Source organism: Triticum aestivum, chromosome 4A (genome assembly GCF_018294505.1).
Source record: "Triticum aestivum cultivar Chinese Spring chromosome 4A, IWGSC CS RefSeq v2.1, whole genome shotgun sequence".
NCBI lineage: Eukaryota > Viridiplantae > Streptophyta > Magnoliopsida > Poales > Poaceae > Triticum > Triticum aestivum.
The window spans coordinates 114,649,438-114,671,258 of NC_057803.1; the positions used below are offsets into that span (position 1 = coordinate 114,649,438).

General features: G+C 45.2%; 1 protein-coding gene across 1 annotated transcript; it reads left to right on the forward strand.

The window, feature by feature from the left end:
* Positions 1–1,824: 1,824 nt before the first annotated feature.
* On the forward strand, positions 1,825–5,141 carry LOC123085492 (ankyrin repeat-containing protein ITN1). Its single transcript, XM_044507127.1, has 4 exons — positions 1,825–2,089; positions 2,179–3,003; positions 3,414–3,823; positions 3,905–5,141. The coding sequence occupies exons 1-4, from the start codon at positions 2,068–2,070 to the stop codon at positions 4,733–4,735; spliced, it is 2,088 nt and encodes a 695-aa protein (XP_044363062.1). The 5' UTR covers positions 1,825–2,067; the 3' UTR covers positions 4,736–5,141.
* The last annotated feature ends 16,680 nt before the right edge of the window (positions 5,142–21,821 follow it).

A 21,821-nucleotide genomic window follows, 5' to 3' on the forward strand; every position in this document is an offset into this window, starting at 1 on the left:
GTTTAAACAAGTTTGCTCTCGTAAGACCAAGGCAGGTGGCAACGGGATTTGCTCACAACACGCCTTCAGTGGATGTAGGAGGAAGAAGACTTCGACACCGTCGGTGATTTCGATGTATATATTCAGTTTTCTATAATGGTGTTTTTTGAAGGGTTCATGGTACTTAATATATGGTCTTTTGCCAAAACAATAAACAACAGAAGTAGTGACTAGAAGTAACTAATCATAAACAAGGTGACTACTCCTTGACTTGTGCAGTTGTGTTATACCGGCTTCACAAAACTTTGTGGTTTGTTGTGTCCTTATGAGTTTGTAATTTTTATCATGAGTATGTCCAGTTTACAAGTATGTTGTTGCCAGACCATATTTTGCGAATAAGCCTTCGAATTTATATTAAAAACTTTAATTGATACAAGTTATCCTCAAAACAAGTCAGGTTACTAGAGAGATAGACAAATTTAGACCCCAGCACGAGCCACAGCCGCGCTACCGCTGCAGCTCCATCATTGGAGCCGGCATGCCACTGTATCCTACGGACGAGGTCTTCATGCTAAGGTCTAGTTGGAGCAACGCCTCGGAGATGAAGCCACCATCATATAAGCCTTGTGTAGATCGAAAACCCAGAGCCAAACCATTTCCAAATAACACTCCATTATCGAAAAAAATCTCATGAATAACCCTTCCACCACCTTCGCAATGCCGTCAAAGAGAACACCATTGCGACAGAGAGGGAACACGAACCACCAAAGAGCGATCTACCGCATTAGGAAAACATTCAAGGGACAAAAGGAGGCTATAAACTCGTCTCCCATAAAAACGGTTAAGGGAACACACGCCAATCCCCAAGGGTCGGTCTTGCCTAGTCGAAGCCACTGCATGCCCACAACACTTGTGCTGGAAATAACAGAAAGAAGTTGACCATTAACTTGAGATCAATACGAAGATACATGAAGCACCCTTGCATAGTGGTCGAGGCATGAGTTTTGATTTGGGTGTTAGTATTCTAATTTAATTATAGGATTAGTTTAGAGTTATGAGCTCTGCTTTCCCAAATAATTTTGCTCATGCCCGTGCATATCAGAAGGACCAGGGACGACGTAGACACTGTCTCCCAAATCCAATAACGAAGATAACCACAACTTATGTGGGAAATCCGAAGAATACTTATACATTATCGCCATCGCTAGACAAGAGGCAATGCCTTTTTTTTACAACCGAAGGCCCAACTAAGATACCAGACTATGAAATGTAGATGGAAACAAAGTCATGAGGTTCTCTTCCATGGCGCGGTCGTCAGAGTAGCCAGTGAGGTGAAGGAACCCAGTGACACGGAGTCGGGGCATTGCTCTCACCAGTGACTACGTTTCATGAGCAACACTCTATATCACAACATAACCGGTTTTTAATGGAATCTACATTTAGGTGTAGAGAAGGGCAATCAAGCAGGTGCTTTGCCGGTTTTGAATTAAAATTCGTGATGGGTGCGATTTCTAGCGCGTGGAGAAGATTAGTGGATTTAATCATTGGTTCCCGTGTGCATCTTCTCCATGCAATCGCATAAATCATACTAGAGCTTTTTATCTTTTCTAAAAACAAAATTGCAAATAAGAGCATCTGCTCATACCGTTTTCTTTTCATAGCTGCAATACTAGTTTTCAGTTATTGGGGGCGACAGGGTCTTGTGCAACGCAGAAGGAGATAATAATTCGTGACGGAAAGCGACAAAAGCCCCCCATATGCAAATGCTATGGCCAGTCAGGCCAGGCAGGTGGCGCTGCGCACCAAACCGGCGCCAGCCATCCACATAAACAAACCCACACACCCACACACCAGACGGGGGAGACTGAAAGCAAACGGAGGCCAAGCCGCTTCTCCGATTGATTTCGTTCCATCATCATCATCTCACACAGCCAAAAGACCGCGACGCGCCCCTCTCCTCGCTCCCGTCCCCCTCGCGATTTGATTCGCCTCCCCACCTCCCGTTCCGCTGCCCCATGCCGCCCGCCCGCCCCCTGCGCGCCGACTCCTCTTGACCCCGTCCCCGGCGACGACGCCGCCGCCGCCGCCATGGCCGTTGATTCCGACAGAGGTATTGCTCCACTGATCCCTTTGGTTTGGCTTGGTCTGATCGGGCCCTTCTGTGGTGATCCTTACTTGTGCTGTGTTGGGTGGGCGCAGGGGAGGGGGATTTGGAGATTGGGTTGGCGTCGCCGGGGTCGGAGGGAGGAGGGGTCTCGCCCGTCGCCCCAGGCCGCCGGGCGCTCGAGTCCTGCCTCTCCGGGAAGCGCCTCGACCAGTCGCCGTCGCCGTCGCGGGCGGTCAGGCGCCCCGCGCTAGTCATGTCCAGCTCCGGGAAGCGCCTCGACCAGTCGCCCTCGCCCTCGCGCCCGGCGCTGGTCATGTCCCGCTCCAGCAACCGCCTCGACCAGCCGCCCGGCCGCCCGGTGCTGGCCATGTCCCGCTCCAGCAACCGCCTCGACCACTCGCCGGCGTCGTCCTCGTCCCCGACGCCCGCGAAGGGCCCGGCGCTCGTCATGTCCGGCTCCAGCAAGCGGCTGGAGCAGTCGCTCGCGTCCCCGTCCCCGTCGCCCAAGGCCGGGGCCGCGGCGCCGCCCGTGCTGGTGCTCTCCAACTCCGGAAAGCGGATGGACCAGGCGGGCCGGAAGAAGTACGTCAAGCAGGTCACGGGCCGGCACAACGACACGGAGCTCCACCTCGCCGCGCAGCGCGGGGACCTCGACGCCGTGCGCCAGATCATCGTCGAAATCGACGCGCAGATGACCGGGACTGGCGAGGAGTTCGACAGCGAGGTGGCGGAGATCCGCGCCGCCGTGCTCAACGAGCCCAACGAGGTCGGGGAGACCGCGCTGCTCATCGCAGCTGAGAAAGGGTTCATCGACGTCGTCCTCGAGCTGCTCAATCACTCTGACAAGGAGAGCCTTGCGAGGAAGAACAAATCAGGATTCGATGCTCTGCATGTCGCTGCAAAGGAAGGCCACCGAGGTGAGCACTCACAAACACTTCAATACTAAACCACTTCTGATTGTTCATATCTTTCTTTACATGGGAACACGGGAGCTTTGGACCTTGTTTGTGTCTAGACTAGAATCTCATAGTTTGCATGAAGAAAGGGTTTTATGGATTCCTAAGTTAATTGATCGCCATGGTTTTATGGGTCTAGCCAAGGTTTTATGTGTTTTTAATCTACTCTTTGATCAATCTCCATGGATCCTATTGTTGTTAGTTTTGCAGTGCTGAAATTGACCTGCTCTGTATGATAACTGCGGTGTGTCATTGCCTACACAAGCTAATTAATGAACAAGTATTAGTCCAACATTCATGCTGTTTCATCTTTACTCCATATTTCTGTGGTATTTATATGAAGAAAGATGGACATCTAACACTGCTTGTAGATATTGTGAAGGTACTCCTGGACCATGATCCATCCCTTGGGAAGACGTTTGGCCAATCAAATGTGACTCCTCTGATAACTGCGGCGATTAGAGGCCACCTCGAGGTAGTGAACCTTTTGCTGGAGCGAGTTTCTGGGTTGGTTGAACTATCAAAGGCAAACGGAAAGAATGCATTGCATTTCGCTGCCCGTCAGGGGCATGTTGAAATAGTTAAGTCTTTGCTAGTCAGTGAAGCTCAGCTTGCTCGGAAGACTGATAAGAAAGGACAGACCGCTTTGCATATGGCGGTTAAAGGAACAAGCGCTGCAGTTGTTAGAGCACTCGTGAATGCTGATCCGGCCATAGTTATGCTACCTGACAAAAATGGCAACTTAGCTTTGCATGTTGCCACCAGGAAGAAAAGATCAGAGGTATTCTTCTGCCATGTTAAATCTTGTGCGCAAAACGCAATAATTTTCTTCTCGTGTCTCACAAACTGGTGTCTGTTGCAGATTGTGAATGAGCTTCTGCTTCTTCCGGACATGAACGTGAATGCACTGACTAGGGATCGCAAGACTGCATTCGACATAGCAGAGGGTCTTCCATTATCAGAGGAGTCTGCGGATATAAAGGATTGTTTATCCCGTGCTGGTGCAGTGAGAGCAAATGATCTGAACCAGCCTCGGGATGAGCTGAGAAAAACAGTGACTGAGATCAAGAAGGACGTACACACTCAACTTGAGCAAGCCAGAAAAACCAACAAAAATGTGCATGGCATAGCAAAGGAGCTGAGGAAGCTCCACAGGGAGGGCATCAACAATGCAACAAACTCTGTCACAGTTGTGGCTGTGCTCTTCGCCACAGTTGCATTTGCTGCGATATTCACGGTGCCAGGCGGCAACGACGACCATGGTGTAGCAATTGTTGTGCATGCGGTATCCTTCAAGGTGTTCTTCATCTTCAATGCCATCGCCTTGTTCACATCATTAGCAGTAGTGGTGGTCCAGATAACACTTGTTAGGGGCGAGACCAAAGCAGAGAGGCGAGTTGTGGAGGTGATCAACAAGTTGATGTGGCTGGCTTCTGTATGCACCACGGTGGCATTCATATCCTCCTCTTACATAGTGGTGGGTCGGCACTTCAAGTGGGCGGCGCTGCTGGTGACCCTCATCGGCGGGGTGATCATGGCCAGTGTGCTCGGCACGATGACATACTATGTGGTGAAGTCCAAGCGCACGCGGTCGATTAGGAAGAAGGTGAAGTCAACAAGGCGGAGCGGCTCAAACTCATGGAACCACAACTCGGAGTCAGATTCCGAGATAGACCGGATATACGCCATATGAGGGTGATCTCCGGTCTTCTATGGATCCTCAGTGTTTTCGGCGGCGCCAGACGACACGGATGTAAAAAGAAAGGTGGGATGGCACTCAATATGAACAGCTTTCACCCTCCAGGTGCCAAGGGTTTTACCGTATACATTCCAATAAGCTGGTGTTCCTGGATCGTTAGGAGGAGCCAGGACGCGACGGTCGTGTTGTATACATCTTCTACAGATAGATTGTGATCATCAGAATATGCATGCAGCCTGTGCTGTGCTCCCTATGCATGGCTGGCTGGCTGGCCTTCATAAAATTTCTCTCAGCCTTTTTCTGTACCTTTTGTTAATATGCTGTGGTAGCAGAATGGTCGGTATGTGTACTTAGCACTTTGTACCTTGTATTTCATCTGATAGCTGAGAAGGTTCTAGAAGCTTCTAGTGAAGTCTGGCGATTGCCTCCTTGCTGCTCTCTTTTTCACGGCACGTGAGAACTGCCAAGATTTTCCATGATCTCTTCCACAGGACAGGACAAACCTGGAGTGGTAGTGATAACAGTGTAACACGAACAAGTCGCCTGCAATAGAGACGGGGCGATCAAGACGTGGGGTAGGAAAGCTTGACCTGGCGAGTCGTGCGTGAGAGTGAAACCGCATGCTTGCGGGCCGGTGGGTGGAGAAACGTCACGGAGGCAATATTAGGTGGTTTTCCTGCGATCAGATAACCGTGGCGCCTCAGCTCATTTGACTTGTGATCTGGGGTCGCGGCCGTCTGCTCAAGTCAGTCCCTGCCACCACATGATTAACTTTGATCAGCTCGGCAAGTTGAAGGGTCACTTAAGTTGCTGCATTGAAAGTTGAAACTCCTTCAGTGGCTGCCACACACCGTACATTTCAGAAAGGCTCAGAAGAAGAAAGCCCGCAGCGACAAAAGCATCGAAGGATTTTTTGGAGGCTAAAGAGAGGAGGCCTTTGCTTTACACTTGTTGTGGTCTGGTCTTTCTTTTCTTTACTTCGTGCTTAAGTTCATGGGGGCGGATGGGAGCTCAAGGAGGAGGAGGCTGGTACGGTGGTGCGCCACCACCGATCCAGCCGAAGATTTCACTTTGTTTGGGGCTTTACGCATATACGGATCTTGCAAAGATCACATATAAAAGGGTATAGGCCGCGTCTTGGAGAGTATAAAACCCTTGCGCTCTTTTCTTTAGTTCATGGAAAAGTTGTTCTCCCGGCCTCCACATTTGGAGATGCCCTTGCAAAGTTTAGCTCCGCTAAATTTTACAACGAAAGAAAACTTCAGCTTCTTGTGGCCTTCTACAAATATATGGCACGCCAATTTGACGTGTTATCGGGATAAAAAGAAGCAAAAGATAAAAGCAACAACACTAATGTTTGCTATTATGAATCATTGTAATTGTATTTTTGCATGAATGTTTATATTATTTTGTGCAACTCATAAATGGAACGACTTTTCAATGAAAAACCCATAGATTCATAGTGCTGTGTTCACCATGTATTTATTTACTCTGGTTTTTGAAACTTGCAAAAAAAAAAGTTCAGATTAAAAAAGCACCATAGTCCACTGGCCAAGATTAAGGGCCAGTTCTTTTGAGTGCCTATGTGGAAATAAGCTGCTCTAAAAATAAGTCACAAATAAACTGTTGTGGAAATAAGCCCATGAAATTAAGCTATTCAGTTCTTTTCAGTTCCTGCAATTTAGCTTATTTCCTCATATGTCAGGTGAACTCCACCTATGCTGTCTCAGGATAGCCGGTCCCAAGCCCGGGTAAAGGAGGTGGGTTGTGATAGGCTTGGCGAGCCAACGTAAAAACTCAGCCACTCTTATGGAGATGAAACCCAAAAGATTTTTGTTGGGGCGTAACCCTCTCAACGACGCACCACATTGGAATTCGGGTGTGGTGGAAAATGGGCAAGGGCCGGGCCGTCACCCCCCAGGTGACGCGCTGTATCTTGATCCGGATACGGTGGCAAGTGAGCGAGGATCGGGTTATCGCATCCTTAGTGGCGCGCTACATCGGCGCCCGGATGTAGTGGAAAATGAGCGAGGGTCTTCGCATTTGACTCGACAAGTGCAAAGGGTAAGGAAGCTAGCCGAGCCTAGGAGGATTCGCTTAGGTAGCTGGAACGTAGGGTCTCTAACAGGGAAGCTTCGGGAGCTAGTTGATGCAGCGGTGAGGAGAGGTGTTGATATCCTTTGCGTCCAAGAAACCAAATGGAGAGGACAGAAGGCGAAGGAGATGGAGGATACCGGCTTCAAACTGTGGTACACGGGGACGGCTGCAAACAGAAATGGCGTAGGCATCTTGATCAACAAGAGCCTCAAGTATGGAGTGATAGACATCAAGAGACGTGGGGACCGGGTTATCCTGGTCAAGCTGGTAGTTGAGGACTTGGTTCTCAATGTTATCAACACATATGCCCCGCAAGTAGGCCACAATGAGAACACCAAGAAAGAGTTCTGGGAAGGCCTGGAAGACATGGTTAGGAGTGTACCGATTGGTGAGAAGCTCTTCATAGGAGGAGATCTCAATGGCCCCGTGGGTACATCTTGTTGGAGAATGCACTATTTCAAAAAAAAAATCCTACGATCACGCAAGATCTATCTAGGAGATGCATAGCAACGAGACAGGAGAGTGTGTCTACGTACTCTCGTAGACCGAAAGCGGAAGCGTTTAGTAACGCGGTTGATGTAGGTGAACGTCTTCACGATCCAACCGATCAAGTACCGAACGCGCGGCACCTCCGCGATCTGGACACGTTCAGCTCGGTGACGACCCTCGTACTCTTGATCCAGCTGAGGCCGAGGGTGAGTTCCGTCAGCACGACGGCGTGTTGACGGTAATGATGAAGTTACCGACGCAGGGCTTCGCCTAAGCACTACGACAATATAACCGAGGTGGAATACTGTGGAGGGGGGCACCGCACACAGCTAAAGATCAACTTGTGTGTCTATGGGGTGCCCCCTCCCCATATATAAAGGAGGGGAGGAGGAGGAGGAGGGTCGGCCTCAAGGGGCGCGCCCAAGGGGGGATTCCTACTCCTAGTAGGAGTAGGTTTCCCCCTTTCCTAGTCCAAGTAGGAGAAGAAGGAAGGAGAGGAAGAAGAGAAGGAAATGGGGGGGCTAGCCCTAGTCGAATTCAGTTTGGGCTAGGGAGGCGCGCCACCTCTTGGACTACCTCCTCTCTTCCACCACTAGGCCCATAAGGCCCAATAACTTCCCGGGGGGGGGGGGGTTCCAGTAACCCACGATATTCCGAAACTTATCCGAAACGACCCGAACCATTCCGGTGTCCGAATGTAGCCTTCCAATATATGAATCTTTATGTATCGACCATTTCGAGACTCCTTGTCATGTATGTGATCACATCCGGGACTCTGAACAACCTTTGGTACATCAAATCACATAACTCATAATACATATCGTCATCGAACGTTAAGCGTGCGGACCCTACGGGTTCGAGAACTATGTAGACATGATCGAGACACATCTCCGGTCAATAACCAATAGCGGAACCTGGATGCTCATATTTGTTCCTACATATTCTACGAAGATCTTTATCGATCAAACCGCATAACAACATACGTTGTTCCCTTTGTCATCGGTATGTTACTTGCCCGAGATTCGATCATCGGTATCATCATACCTAGTTCAATCTCGTTATCGGCAAGTCTCTTTACTCGTTCCGTAATGCATCATCCCGTGACTAACTCATTAGTCACATTGCTTGCAAGGCTCATAGTGATGTGCATTACCGAGAGGGCCCAGAGATACCTCTCCGATACATGGAATGACAAATCCTAATCTCGATCTATGCCAACTCAACAAACACCATCGGAGACACCTGTAGACCATCTTTATAATCACCCAGTTACGTCGTGACGTTTGATAGCACACAAGGTGTTCCTCCAGTATTCGGGAGTTGCATAATCTCATAGTCATAGGAACATGTATACGTCATGAAGAAAGCAATAGCAATAAACTAAACGATCATAGTGCTAAGCTAACCGATGGGTCTAGTCCATCACAACATTTTCTAATGATGTGATCCCGTTAATCAAATGACAACTCATGTCTCTGGTCAGGAAACTAACCATCATTGATTCAACGAGCTAGTCAAGTAGAGGCATACTAGTGACACTCTATTTGTCTATGTATTCACACATGTACTAAGTTTCCGGTTAATACAATTCTAGCATGAATAATAAACATTTATCATGATATAAGGAAATATAAATATCAACTTTATTATTGCCTCTAGGGCATATTTCCTTCAGTCTCCCACTTGCACTAGAGTCAATAATCTAGTTCACATCGCCATGTGATTTAACACCAATAGTTCACATCGCCATGTGACCAATACCCAAAGGGTTTTACTAGAGTCAATAATCTAGTTCACATCGCTATGTGATTAACACCCAACGATTACTAAGGTGTGATCATGTTTTGATTGTGAGAGAAGCTTAGTCAATGGATCTGTCACATTCAGAGCCGTATGTATTTTGCAAATTTCTACGTCTCCCTCCTTGACTTGATCGCGTATGGAATTGAAGCGTCTTTTGATGTGTTTGGTTCTTTTGTGAAATCTCGATTCCTTTGCCAAGGCAATTGCACCAGTATTGTCACAAAATATTTTCATTGGACCCGATGCACTAGGTATTACACCTAGATCGGATATGAACTCCATCCAGACTCCTTCATTTGTTGCTTCCGAAGCAGCTATGTATTCCGCTTCACACGTAGATCCCGCCACGACGCTCTGCTTAGAACTGCACCAACTGACAGCTCCATCATTTAATGAAAATACGTATCCGGTTTGTGACTTAGAGTCATCCGGATTAGTGTTAAAGCTTGCATCGACGTAACCATTTACGATGAGCTCTTTGTCACCTCCATAAACGAGAAACATATCCTTAGTCCTTTTAGGTATTTCAGGATGTTCTTGACCGCTGTCCAGTGATCCACTCCTGGATTACTTTGGTACCTCCCTGCTAAACTAATAGCAAGGCACACATCAGGTCTGGTACACAGCATTGCATACATGACAGAACCTATGGCTGAAGCATAGGGAATGACTTTCATTTTCTCTCTATCTTCTGCAGTGGTCGGGCATTGAGTCTGACTCAACTTCATACCTTGTAACACAGGCAAGAACCCTTTATTTGCTTGATCCATTTCGAACTTCTTCAAACTTTATCAAGGTTTGTGCTTTGTGAAAGTCCAATTAAGCGTCTTGATCTATCTCTATAGATCTTGATGCCCAATATATAAGCAGCTTCACCGAGGTCTTTCATTGAAAAATTCTTATTCAAGTATCCTTTTATGCTATTCAGAAATTCAGTATCATTTCCGATTAACAATATGTCATCTACATATAATATCAGAAATGCTACAGAGCTCCCACTCACTTTTTTGTAAATACAGGCTTCTCCAAAAGTCTATATAAAACCATATGCTTTGATCACATTATCAAAGCGTATATTCCAACTCTGAGATGCTTGCACCAGTCCATAAATGGATCGCCGGAGCTTGCACACTTTGTTAGCACCTTTTGGATCGACAAAACCTTCCGGATGCATCATATACAACTCTTCTTTAAGATATCCATTAAGGATTGCAGTTTTGACATCCATTTGCCAAATTTCATAAAATGCGACAATTGCTAACATAATTCAGACAGACTTAAGCATCGATACGAGTGAGAAAATCTCATCGTATTCAACACCTTGAACTTGTCGAAAACCTTTTTCGACAATTTGAGCTTTGTAGATAGTAACACTAGCATCAGCGCCCGTCTTCCTCTTGAAGATCCATTTATTCTCTATGGCTCGCCGATCATCGGGCAAGTCCACCAAAGTCCACACTTTGTTCTCATATATGGATCCCATCTCAGATTTCATGGACTCAAGCCATTTTGCGAAATCTGGGCTCATCATCGCTTCCTTATAGTTCGTAGGTTCGTCATGGTCAAGTAACATGACCTCCAAAACAGGATTACCGCACCACTCTGGTGTGAATCTTGCTCTGGTTGACCTACGAGGTTCGGTAGTAACTTGATCAGAAGTTTCATGATCATTATCATTAGCTTCCTCACTGATTGGTTTAGGCATCACTGGAACTGATTTCTGTGATGAACCATTTTCCAATTTGGGAGATGGTACAACTACCTCATCAAGTTATACTTTCCTCCCACTCACTTCTTTCGAGAGAAACTCCATCTCTAGAAAGGATCCATTTTTAGCAATGAATATCTTGCCTTCGGATCAGCGATAGAAGGTGTACCCAACAGTTTCTTTTGGGTATCCTATGAAGATGCATTTTTCTAATTCGGGTTCGAGCTTATCAGGTTGAAGCTTTTTTCTCATAAGCATCGCAGCCTCAAACTTTAAGAAACGACATCTTAGGTTTCTTGCCAAACCACACTTCATATGGTGTCGTCTCAACGGATTTAGATGGTGCCCTATTTAACGTGAATGCAACTGTCTCTAATGCACAACCCCAAAACGATTGTGGTAAATTGGTAAGAGACATCATAGATCGCACCATATCCAATATAGTACGGTTACGATGTTCGGACACACCATTACGCTATGGTGTTCCAGGTGGCGTGAGTTGTGAAACTATTCCACATTGTTTTAAATGAAGGCAAAACTCGTAAATCAAATATTTGCCTCCACGATTAGATCGCAGAAACTTTATTTTCTTGGTACGATGATTCTCCACTTCACTCTGAAATTCTTTGAACTTTTCAAATGTTTCAGACTTGTGTTTCATTAAGTAGACATACCCATATATGCTCAAATCATCTGTGAAGGTCAGAAAATAACGATATTCGCCACGAGCATCAACACTCATCGGACCGCATACATCAGTATGTATTATTTCCAATAAGTCTATTGCTCATTCCATTGTTTCGGAGAATGGAGTCTTAGTCATATTGCCCATGAGGCATGGTTCGCAAGCATCAAGTGATTCATAATCAAGTGATTCCAAAAGCCCATCAGCATGGAGTTTCTTCATGCGCTTTACACCAATATGACCTAAACGACAGTGCCACAATTAAGTTGCACTATCATTATTAAACTTATATCTTTTTGGCTTCAATACTATGAATATGTGTATCACCACTATCGAGATTCAATAAAAATAGACCACTCATCAAGGGTGCATGACCATAAAAGATATTACTCATATAAATAGAACAACCATTATTCTCTGATTTAAATGAATAACCGTCTCGCATCAAACAAGATCCAGATATAATGTTCATGCTTAATGCTGGCACCAAATAACAATTATTTAGGTCTAATACTAATCCCGAAGGTAGATGTAAAGGTAGCATGCTCACCGCGATCACATCTACTTTGGAACCATTTCCCACGCGCATCGTCACCTCGTCCTTACCCAATCTTCGCTTAATTCGTAGCCCTTGTTTTGAGTTGCAAATATGAGAAACAAAACCAGTATCAAATACCCAGGCGCTACTGCGAGCATTAGTCAGGTACACATCAATAACATGTATATCAAATATACTTTTCACTTTGCCATCCTTCTTATCCGCCAAATACTTGGGGCAGTTCCGCTTCCAGTGACAGGTCCCTTTGCAGTAGAAGCACTCAGTCTCAGGCTTAGGTCCAGACTTGGGCTTCTTCACTTGAGCATCAACTTGCTTGTCGTTCTTCTTGAAGTCCCCCTTCTTCCCTTTGCCCTTTTTCTTGAAACTAGTGGTCTTGTTAACCAACAACACTTGATGCTCCTTCTTGATTTCTACCTCCGCAACTTTTAGCATTGCGAAGAGCTCGGGAATTGTCTTATCCATCCCTTGCATATTATAGTTCATCACGAAGCTTTTGTAGCTTGGTGGCAATGATTGAAGAACTTTGTCAATGACACTATCATCAGGAAGATTAACTCCCAGTTGAGTCAAGTGGTTGTGGTACCCAGACATTCTGAGTATATGTTCACTGATAGAACTATTCTCCTCCATCTTGCAGCTGTGGTACCCAATCCGGGTATTTGCTTGAAATACTAACTTTAACTCCTGGAACATCTCATATGCTCCATGACGTTCAAAACGTCATTGAAGTCCCAATTCTAAGCCATAAAGCATGGCACACTGAACTATCGAGTAGTCATCAGCTTTGCTCTGCCAGACGTTCTTAACGTTATCAGCAGCATCTGAAATAGGCCTAGCACCTAGCGGTGCTTCCAGGACGTAATTCTCCTATGCAGCAATGAGGATAATCCTCAAGTTACGGACCCGGTCCATGTAGTTGCTACCATCATCTTTCAACTTAGCTTTCTCTAGAAACACATGAAAATTCAATGGAACAGTAGCATGACCCATTTATCTACAACAACATAGACATGCAAAATACTATCAGGTACTAAGTTCATGATAAATTAAGTTCAATTAATCATATTACTTAAGAACTCCCACTTAGATAGACATCCCTCGAGCCATCTAAATGATCACGTGATCCATATCAACTAAACTATGTCCGATCATCACGTGAGATGGAGTAGTCTTCAATGGTGAACATCTCTATGTTGATCATATCTACTATACGATTCACGTTCGACCTTTTGGTCTCCAGTGTTCCGAGGCCATATCTGCATATGGTAGGCTCGTCAAGTTTAACTGGAGTATTCTGCTTGTGCAAAACTGGCTTGCACCCGTTGTATGTGAACGTAGAGCTTATCACACCCGATCATCACGTGGTGTCTCGGCACGGTGAACTGTAGCAACGGTGCATACTCAAGGAGAACACTTATACCTTGAAATTTAGTGAGAGATCATCTTATAATTCTACAACCATATGATGTCTACTACACAACCTTCTTCTTGTAGACGTTGTTGGGACTCCAAGTGCAGAGGTTTGTAGGACAGTAGCAAATTTCCCTCAAGTGGATGACCTAAGGTTTATCAATCCGTAGGAGGCGTAGGATGAAGATGGTCTCTCTCAAGCAACCCTGCAACCAAATAACAAAGAGTCTCTTGTGTCCCCAACACACCCAATACAATGGTAAATTGTATAGGTGCACTAGTTCGGCGAAGAGATGGTGATACAAGTGGTATATGGATAGTAGATAATAGTTTTTGTAATCTGAAAATATAAAAACAGCAAGGTAACGAATGATAAAAGTGAGCGTAAACGGTATTGCAATGTGCTGAAACAAGGCCTAGGGTTCATACTTTCACTAGTGCAAGTCCTCTCAACAATAATAACATAATTGGATCACATAACTATCCCTCAACATGCAACAAAGAGTCACTCCAAAGTCACTAATAGCGGAGAACAAACGAAGAGATTATGGTAGGGTAAGAAACCACCTCAAAGTTATTCTTTCCAATCAATCTGTTGGGCTATTCCTATAAGTGTTACAAACAGCCCTAGAGTTCGTACTAGAATAACACCTTAAGACACAAATCAACCAAAACCCTAATGTCACCTAGATACTCCAATGTCACCTCAAGTATCCGTGGGTATGATTATACGATATGCATCACACAATCTCAGATTCATCTATTCAACAAACACATAGAACCTCAAAGAGTGCCCCAAAGTTTCTACCGGAGAATCACGACGAAAACGTGTGCCAACCCCTATGCATAGGTTCATGGGCGGAACCCGCAAGTTGATCACCAAAACATACATCAAGTGAATCACGTGATATCCCATTGTCACCATAGATACGCACGGCAAGACATACATCAAGTGTTCTCAAATCTTTAAATACTCAATCCGATAAGATAACTTCGAAGGGGAAACTCAATCCATTACAAGAGAGTAGAGGGGGAGAAGAAACATAAGATCCAACTATAATAGCAAAGCTCGCGATACATCAAGATCGTATCACCTCAAGAATATGAGAGAGAGAGAGATCAAACACATAGCTACTGGTACATACCCTCAGCCCCGAGGGAGAACTACTCCCTCCTCGTCATGGAGAGCACTGGGATGATGAAGTTGGCACCGGAGAGGGATTCCCCCTCCGGCAGGGTGCCGAAATGGGTCTAGATTGGCTTTCGGTGGCTACGAAGGCTTCTGGCGGTGGAACTCTCGATCTATTGTGCTCCCCGACCGTTTTAGGGTATATGGAGATATATAGGCGGAAGAAATACATCAGGGGAGCCACGAGGGGCCCACGAGGGTGGAGGGCACGCCCAGGGGGGTGGGCGCGCCCCCCTGCCTCGTGGCTTCCTCGTTGCTTCCCTTACGTGGACTCCAAGTCTCCCGGGTTGCTTTCTTTCCAAAAATAAGTTCCGTGAAGTTTCAGGTCAATTGGACTCCGTTTGATTTTCCTTTTCTGCGATACTCTAAAACAAGGTAAAAACAGAAACTGGCACTGGGCTCTGGGTTAATAGGTTAGTCCCAAAAATCATATAAAATAGCATATAAATGCATATAAAACATCCAAGGTTGACAATATAATAGCATGGAATAATCAAAGATTATAGATACGTTGGAGACGTATCACCATACTAAGCAAATAAGATGCATAAAGGATAAACATCACATGCAATCAATATAAGTGATATGATATGGCCATCATCATCTTGTGCCTTTGATCTCCATCTCCAAAGCACCGTCATAATCACCATCGTCACCGGCTTGACACCTTGATCTTCATCGTAGCATCGTTGTCGTCTTGCGAACTATTGCTTCTACGACTATCGCTACCGCTTAGTGATAAAGTAAAGCAATTACATGGCGATTGCATTTCATACAATAAAGAGACAACCATATGGCTCCTGCTAGTTGCCGATAACTGTTACAAAACATTATCATCTCATACAACAATTTATATAATCACGTCTTGACCATATCACATCACAACATGCCCTGCAAAAACAAGTTAGACGTCCTCTACTTTGTTGTTGCAAGTTTTACGTGGCTACTACGGGCTTCTAGCAAGAACCGTTCTTACCTACGCATCAAAACCACAACGATTTTTTGTCAAGTGTGCTGTTTTAAACTTCAACAAGGACCAGGCGTAGTCATACTCGATTCAACTAAAGCTGGAGAAATAGACACCCATTAGCCACCTGTGTGCGATGCACGTCGGTAGAACCAGTCTCATGAACGTGGTCATGTAATGTCGGTCTGGGCCGCTTCATCCAACAATACCGCTGAATCAAAGTATGACATGCTTGTAAGCAGTATGACTATTATCGCCCATAACTCTTTGTGTTCTACTCGTGCATATAGCATCTACGCATAAACCTGGCTCTGATACCACTGTTGGAGAATGCAGTATTTCAAAAAAAAATTCCTACAATCACGCAAGATCTATCTAGGAGATGCATAGCAACGAGAGGGGAGAGTGTGTCTATGTACCCTCGTAGACCAAAAGAGTAAGCATTTAGTAATGCGGTTGATGAAGTCGAACGTCTTCAAGATCCAACCGATCAAGTACCGAACGCATGGCACCTCTGCGATCTGCACACGTTCAGCTTGGTGACGTCCCTCATACTCTTGATCCAGCTGAGGCCGAGGTGAGTTCCGTCGGCATGACGGTGTGTTGACGGTGATGATGAAGTTACCGACGCAGGGCTTTGCCTAAGCACTACGACAATATGACCGAGGTGGAAAACTGTGGAGGGGGGCACCACACATGGCTAAAGATCAACTTGTGTGTCTATGGGGTGCCCCCTCCCCCGTATATAAAGGAGGGGAGGAGGAGGAGGAGGGTCGGCCTCAAGGGGCACGCCCAAGGGGGGGATTCCTACTCCTAGTAGGAGTAGGTTTCCCCCTTTCCTAGTCCAAGTAGGAGAAGAAGGAAGGAGAGGAAGAAGAGAAGGAAAGGGGGGCCCAGCCCCCTAGCCCTAATCCAATTCGGTTTGGGCTAGGGGGGGAGTGCACCACCTCTTGGCCTGCCTCCTCTCTTCCACCACTAGTCCCATAAGGCCCAATAACTTTCCGAGGGGGGGGGGGTTCCGGTAACCCCCGGTAGTCTGGAACTTATCCAAAATGACCCGAACCATTCTGGTGTCCGAATGTACCCTTCCAATATATGGATCTTTATGTCTTGACCATTTCAAGACTCCTTGTCATGTCCGTGATCACATCCGGGACTCTGAACGACCTTCAGTACATCAAATCACATACCTCATAATACATATCATCATCGAACGTTAAGCGTGTGGACCCTACGGGTTCGACAACTATGTAGACATGAACGAGACACATCTCCGGTCAATAACCAATAGCGGAACCTGGATGCTCATATTGGTTCCTACATATTCTACGAAGATCTTTATCGGTCAAACCGCATAACAACATACGTTGTTTCCTTTGTCATCGGTATGTTACTTGCCCGAGATTCGATCGCCGGTATCATCATACCTAGTTCAATCTCGTTACCGGCAAGTCTCTTTTACTCGTTCCGTAATGCATCATCCCGTGACTAACTCATTAGTCACATTTCTTGCAAGTCTCATAGTGATGTGCATTACCGAGAGGGCCCAGAGATACCTCTCCGATACACGAAGTGACAAATCCCAATCTCGATCTATGCCAACTCAACAAACACCATCGGAGACACCTGCAGAGCATCTTTATAATCACCCAGTTATGTTGTGACATTTGATAGCACACAAGGTGTTCCTCCGGTATTCGGGAGTTGCATAATCTCATAGTCATAGGAACATGTATAAGTCATGAAGAAAGCAATAACAATAAACTAAACGATCATAGTGCTAAGCTAACAGATGGCTCTAGTCCATCACACCATTCTCTAATGATGTGATCCCGTTCATCAAATGAAAACACATTTCCATGGCTAGGAAACTTAACCATCTTTGATTAACGAGCTTGTCAAGTAGAGGCATACTAGGGACACTCTGTTTGTCTATGTATTCATACATGTACTAAGTTTCCGGTTAATGCAATTCTAGCATGAATAATAAACATTTATCATGATATAAGGAAATATAAATAACAAATTTATTATTGCCTCTACGACATATTTCCTTCACATCTAACACAAGTTTTGAAGGGGCATATGGGGGCTTTGGCTATGCCATCAGGAATCAAGAAGGAGAATATGTCTTAAGCTTTGCTCTAGCCTACAATATGATTGTAGCTAACACCCTCTTTAGAAAGAGAGAATCACATATGGTGACTTTTAGTAGTGACCAACACTCTAGCCAGATTGATTTCATCCTCTCGAGAAGAGAAGATAGGTGTGCGTGCCTAGACTATAAGGTGATACCCGAAGAGAGTGTTGTACCCCAGCATAAGCTGGTGGTTACTGACTTCCGCTTTCAGATTCGTTTCCAGCGGGATAAGCATGCCAAAGTCGCTAGAACGAAGTGGTGGAAGCTCAAGGGGGAGGTAGCTCAGGCGTTCAAGGAGAGGGTCATTAAGGAGGGCCCTTGGGAGGAAGGAGGGGATGCAGACAATGTGTGGATGAAGATGGCGGATTGCATTCGTAAGGTGGCCTCAAAGGAGTTTGGAGTGTCCAGGGGAAGGAGAAGTGAAGATAAGGATACCTGGTGGTGGAATGATGATGTCCAAAAGGCGATTAAAGAGAAGAAAGATTGCTTCAGACGCCTATACCTGGATAGGAGTCCAGACAACATAGAGAAGTACAAGATGGCGAAGTAGGCTGCAAAGCGAGCTGTTGGTGGAGCAAGGGGTCAGGCATATGAGGACCTCTACCAACGGTTAGGCACGAAGGAAGGTGAAAGGGAAATCTATAAGATGGCTAAGATCTCAGAGAGGAAGACGAGGGATATTGGCCAAGTCAAATGCATCAAGGACGAAGCAGGCAAACTCTTGGTGAAGGACAAGGATATTAAGCATAGATGGCGGGAGTACTTCGACAAGTTGTTCAATAGGGAGAATGAGAGTTCTACCATTGAACTGGATGACTCCTTTGATGAGACCAGCATGTGTTTTGTGCAGCGAATCCAGGAGTCTAAGGTCAAGGAGGCTTTAAAAAGGATGAAAGGAGGCAAGGCGATGGGCCCTGATTGTATCCCCATTGAGGTGTGGAAAGGTCTCGGGGACATAGCGATAGTATGGCTAACCAAGCTTTTCAACCTCATTTTTCGGGCAAACAAGATGCCAAAAGAATGGAGATGGAGTATATTAGTACCAATCTTCAAGAACAAGGGGGATGTTCAGAGTTGTACTAATTATCGTGGAATTAAGCTGATGAGCCATACAATGAAGCTATGGGAGAGAGTCATTGAGCACCGCTTAAGAAGAATGACAAGCGTGACCAAAAATCAGTTTGGTTTCATGCCTGGGAGGTCGACCATGGAAGCCATTTTCTTGGTATGACAACTTATGGAGAGATATAGGAAGCAAAAGAAGGACTTGCATATGGTGTTCATTGACTTGGAGAAGGCCTATGATAAGATACCGCGGAATGTCATGTGGTGGGCCTTGGAGGCACACAAAGTCCCAACAAAGTACATTACCCTCATCAAGGACATGTACGATAATGTTGTGACAAGTGTTCGAACAAGTGATGTCGACACTGATGACTTCCCGATTAAGATAAGACTGCATCAGGGGTCAACTTTGAGCCCTTATATTTTTGCATTGGTGATGGATGAGGTCACAAGGGATATACAAGGAGATATCCCATGGTGTATGCTCTTTGCGGATGATGTGGTGCTAGTTGACGATAGTCGGGCGGGGGTAAATAGAAAGTTTAGTTATGGAGACAAACCTTGGAATCAAAAGGGTTTAGGCTTAGTAGAACTAAAACTGAGTACATGATGTGCGGTTTCAGTACTACTAGGTGTGAGGAGGAGGAGGTTAGCCTTGATGGCCAGGTGGTACCCCAGAAGAACACCTTTCGGTATTTGGGGTTAATGCTGCAGGAGGATGGGGGTATTGATGAAGATGTGAACCATAGAATCAAAGTTGGATGGATGAAGTGGCACCAAGCTTATGCCATTCTCTATGACAAGAGAGTGCCACAAAAGCTAAAAGGCAAGTTCTACAGGATGTCGGTTCGACCCGCAATGTTGTATGGCGCTGAGTGTTGGCCGACAAAAAGGTGACATGTTCAACAGTTAGGTGTGGAGGAGATGCATATGTTGAGATGGATGTGTGGCCACACGAGGAAGGATCGAGTTCGGAATGATGATATACGAGATAGAGTTGGGGTAGCACCAATTGAAGAGAAGCTTGTCCAACATCGTCTGAGATGGTTTGGGCATATTCAGCGCAGGCCTCCAGAAACTCCAGTGCATAGCGAATGGCCAAAGCGTGCGGAGAATGTCAAGAGGGGTCGGGGTAGACTGAGTTTGACATGGGAGGAGTCCATTAAGAGAGACCTGAAGGATTTGAGTATCACCAAAGAGCTAGCTATGGACAGGGGTGCGTGGAAGCTTGCTATCCATGTGCTAGAGCCATGAGTTGGTTGCGAGATCTTATGGGTTTCACCACTAGCCTACCCCAACTTGTTTTGGACTAAAGGCTTTCCTCATATGTCAGGTGAATAGTCTGTAATACACTTGGACTATAATTTAGGACTCAATTATGAACTCCATTTTCTTGCATACGGATATCACATGTTTATATCACAATCATCAACTGAACAATGTTTCTTTTTCTCACATTCCACATACCAGTGACACAAATGCTCACTGTCCAATTGATAATAAAACTTACTGCCTACTTAATCACAAATACTTAGCAATAAGATACAGAAAATGGATCAATCAATTTGACATCTCAATTTGATATACAAAAAATGGATCAATCAAGACATCTCAATGTTAATTATGTGTGCAAAAACACACTTCCTCGTTGGCGGAGCTTCAACGCGATTTAAGAGGGGTATAATGAGTCTTAAATAGAGTTGAGGGGGTTAATCAAGTGTATTATGTTATATTTAGTCCAATAATGTTAAATATTATGTGCTTATGTAAACAAATAAATTTAGTTTAAGGGTGGGGGGTGCATGGACCCCTTTGACCCTCACTAAGCTCTCCCACTTGGCCGTCAGGCACAATCAAATTTGCAATAAAAGTTATTGTTCTAACGAATAATAAAGAGGTAACAAGCATTCCTTTCATGCCCTCTTTATATTGTTATCAATTTGATTTACTTGCTCCATCTCATTCTCTTCGAAGTAGTCCCGACAAACACCACGTTTGGCACCAGCCGTATTTGATGAGGGCATGACCTCAAAAGTGCCGATGATTTGACCCGATCTTTTACAATGCAATAACTTCCGATATCCATTGATAGTAAATATTCCCAATCACGCGAGAAGTATGCGTAACACGAAGCAAGGGTAACGATGACCAATGGAGAATCCTCGACACGAGAAACCTCCTGTCGAAGTAGACGTAACCAGCGCGCAACCCGTCGAACATGACAGACCTCAAGCCAATTGCAACTTTCACGCAGAAAATTTACATAAAGTAAATAATAACGAATGCAAAAATAAGTTCTTGAAGTATTTAGAATGTTTGAGGGTCGCTTACTAGTCGATACACATGTTGTCTAAACGGTAGAAACATACAACCACCATACACGTCCGGAGCGAGCCTGTTATATAGGCGTGGTGCACATCTTGAAAACTTGATCTTGAAGCCTTGTGAATGTAACAGATTAGGAATTAAATCTTAATTGGACTCTCATCTAAATGCAGCTAACTGCTACCTCTTGAGCTTGCGTTGGTTTTCCCATAAAGAGGAAAGGGTGATGCAACACAGTAGCGTAAGTATTTCTCTCAGTTTTGAGAACCAAGGTATCAATCCAGTAGGAGACTACATGCAAGTCAAACGTAGCTGCACAAACAAACAAGAACCTCGCAACCAACACGATAAAGGGGTTGTCAATCCCTTCACGGTCACTTATAAAAGTGAGATCTGATAGAGATAATAAGATAAATATTTTTGGTATTTTTATGGTATAGATTGGAAAATAAAGATTGCAAAATAAACGGCGATAGAAATTGCTTGTTGACGGGAGAATAATATAATGCAGAATAGACCTAGGGGCCATAGGTTTCACTAGTGGCTTCTCTCAAGATAGCAAATTCTACGGTGGGTGAACAAATTACTGTCGAGAAATTGATAGAAAAGCGCATAGTTATGAGAATATCTAGGCATGATATGT

What these genes read in the sequence shown, in the direction of transcription:
- LOC123085492 (XM_044507127.1), top strand. Translation starts at nt 2,068, where the DNA reads ATGGCCGTTGATTCCGACAGAG. An exon ending in TGCAAAGGAAGGCCACCGAG is followed by an intron (nt 3,004 to 3,413) that starts GTGAGCACTCAC and finishes CACTGCTTGTAG; the next exon opens with ATATTGTGAAGGTACTCCTG. An exon ending in CCAGGAAGAAAAGATCAGAG is followed by an intron (nt 3,824 to 3,904) that starts GTATTCTTCTGC and finishes TGTCTGTTGCAG; the next exon opens with ATTGTGAATGAGCTTCTGCT.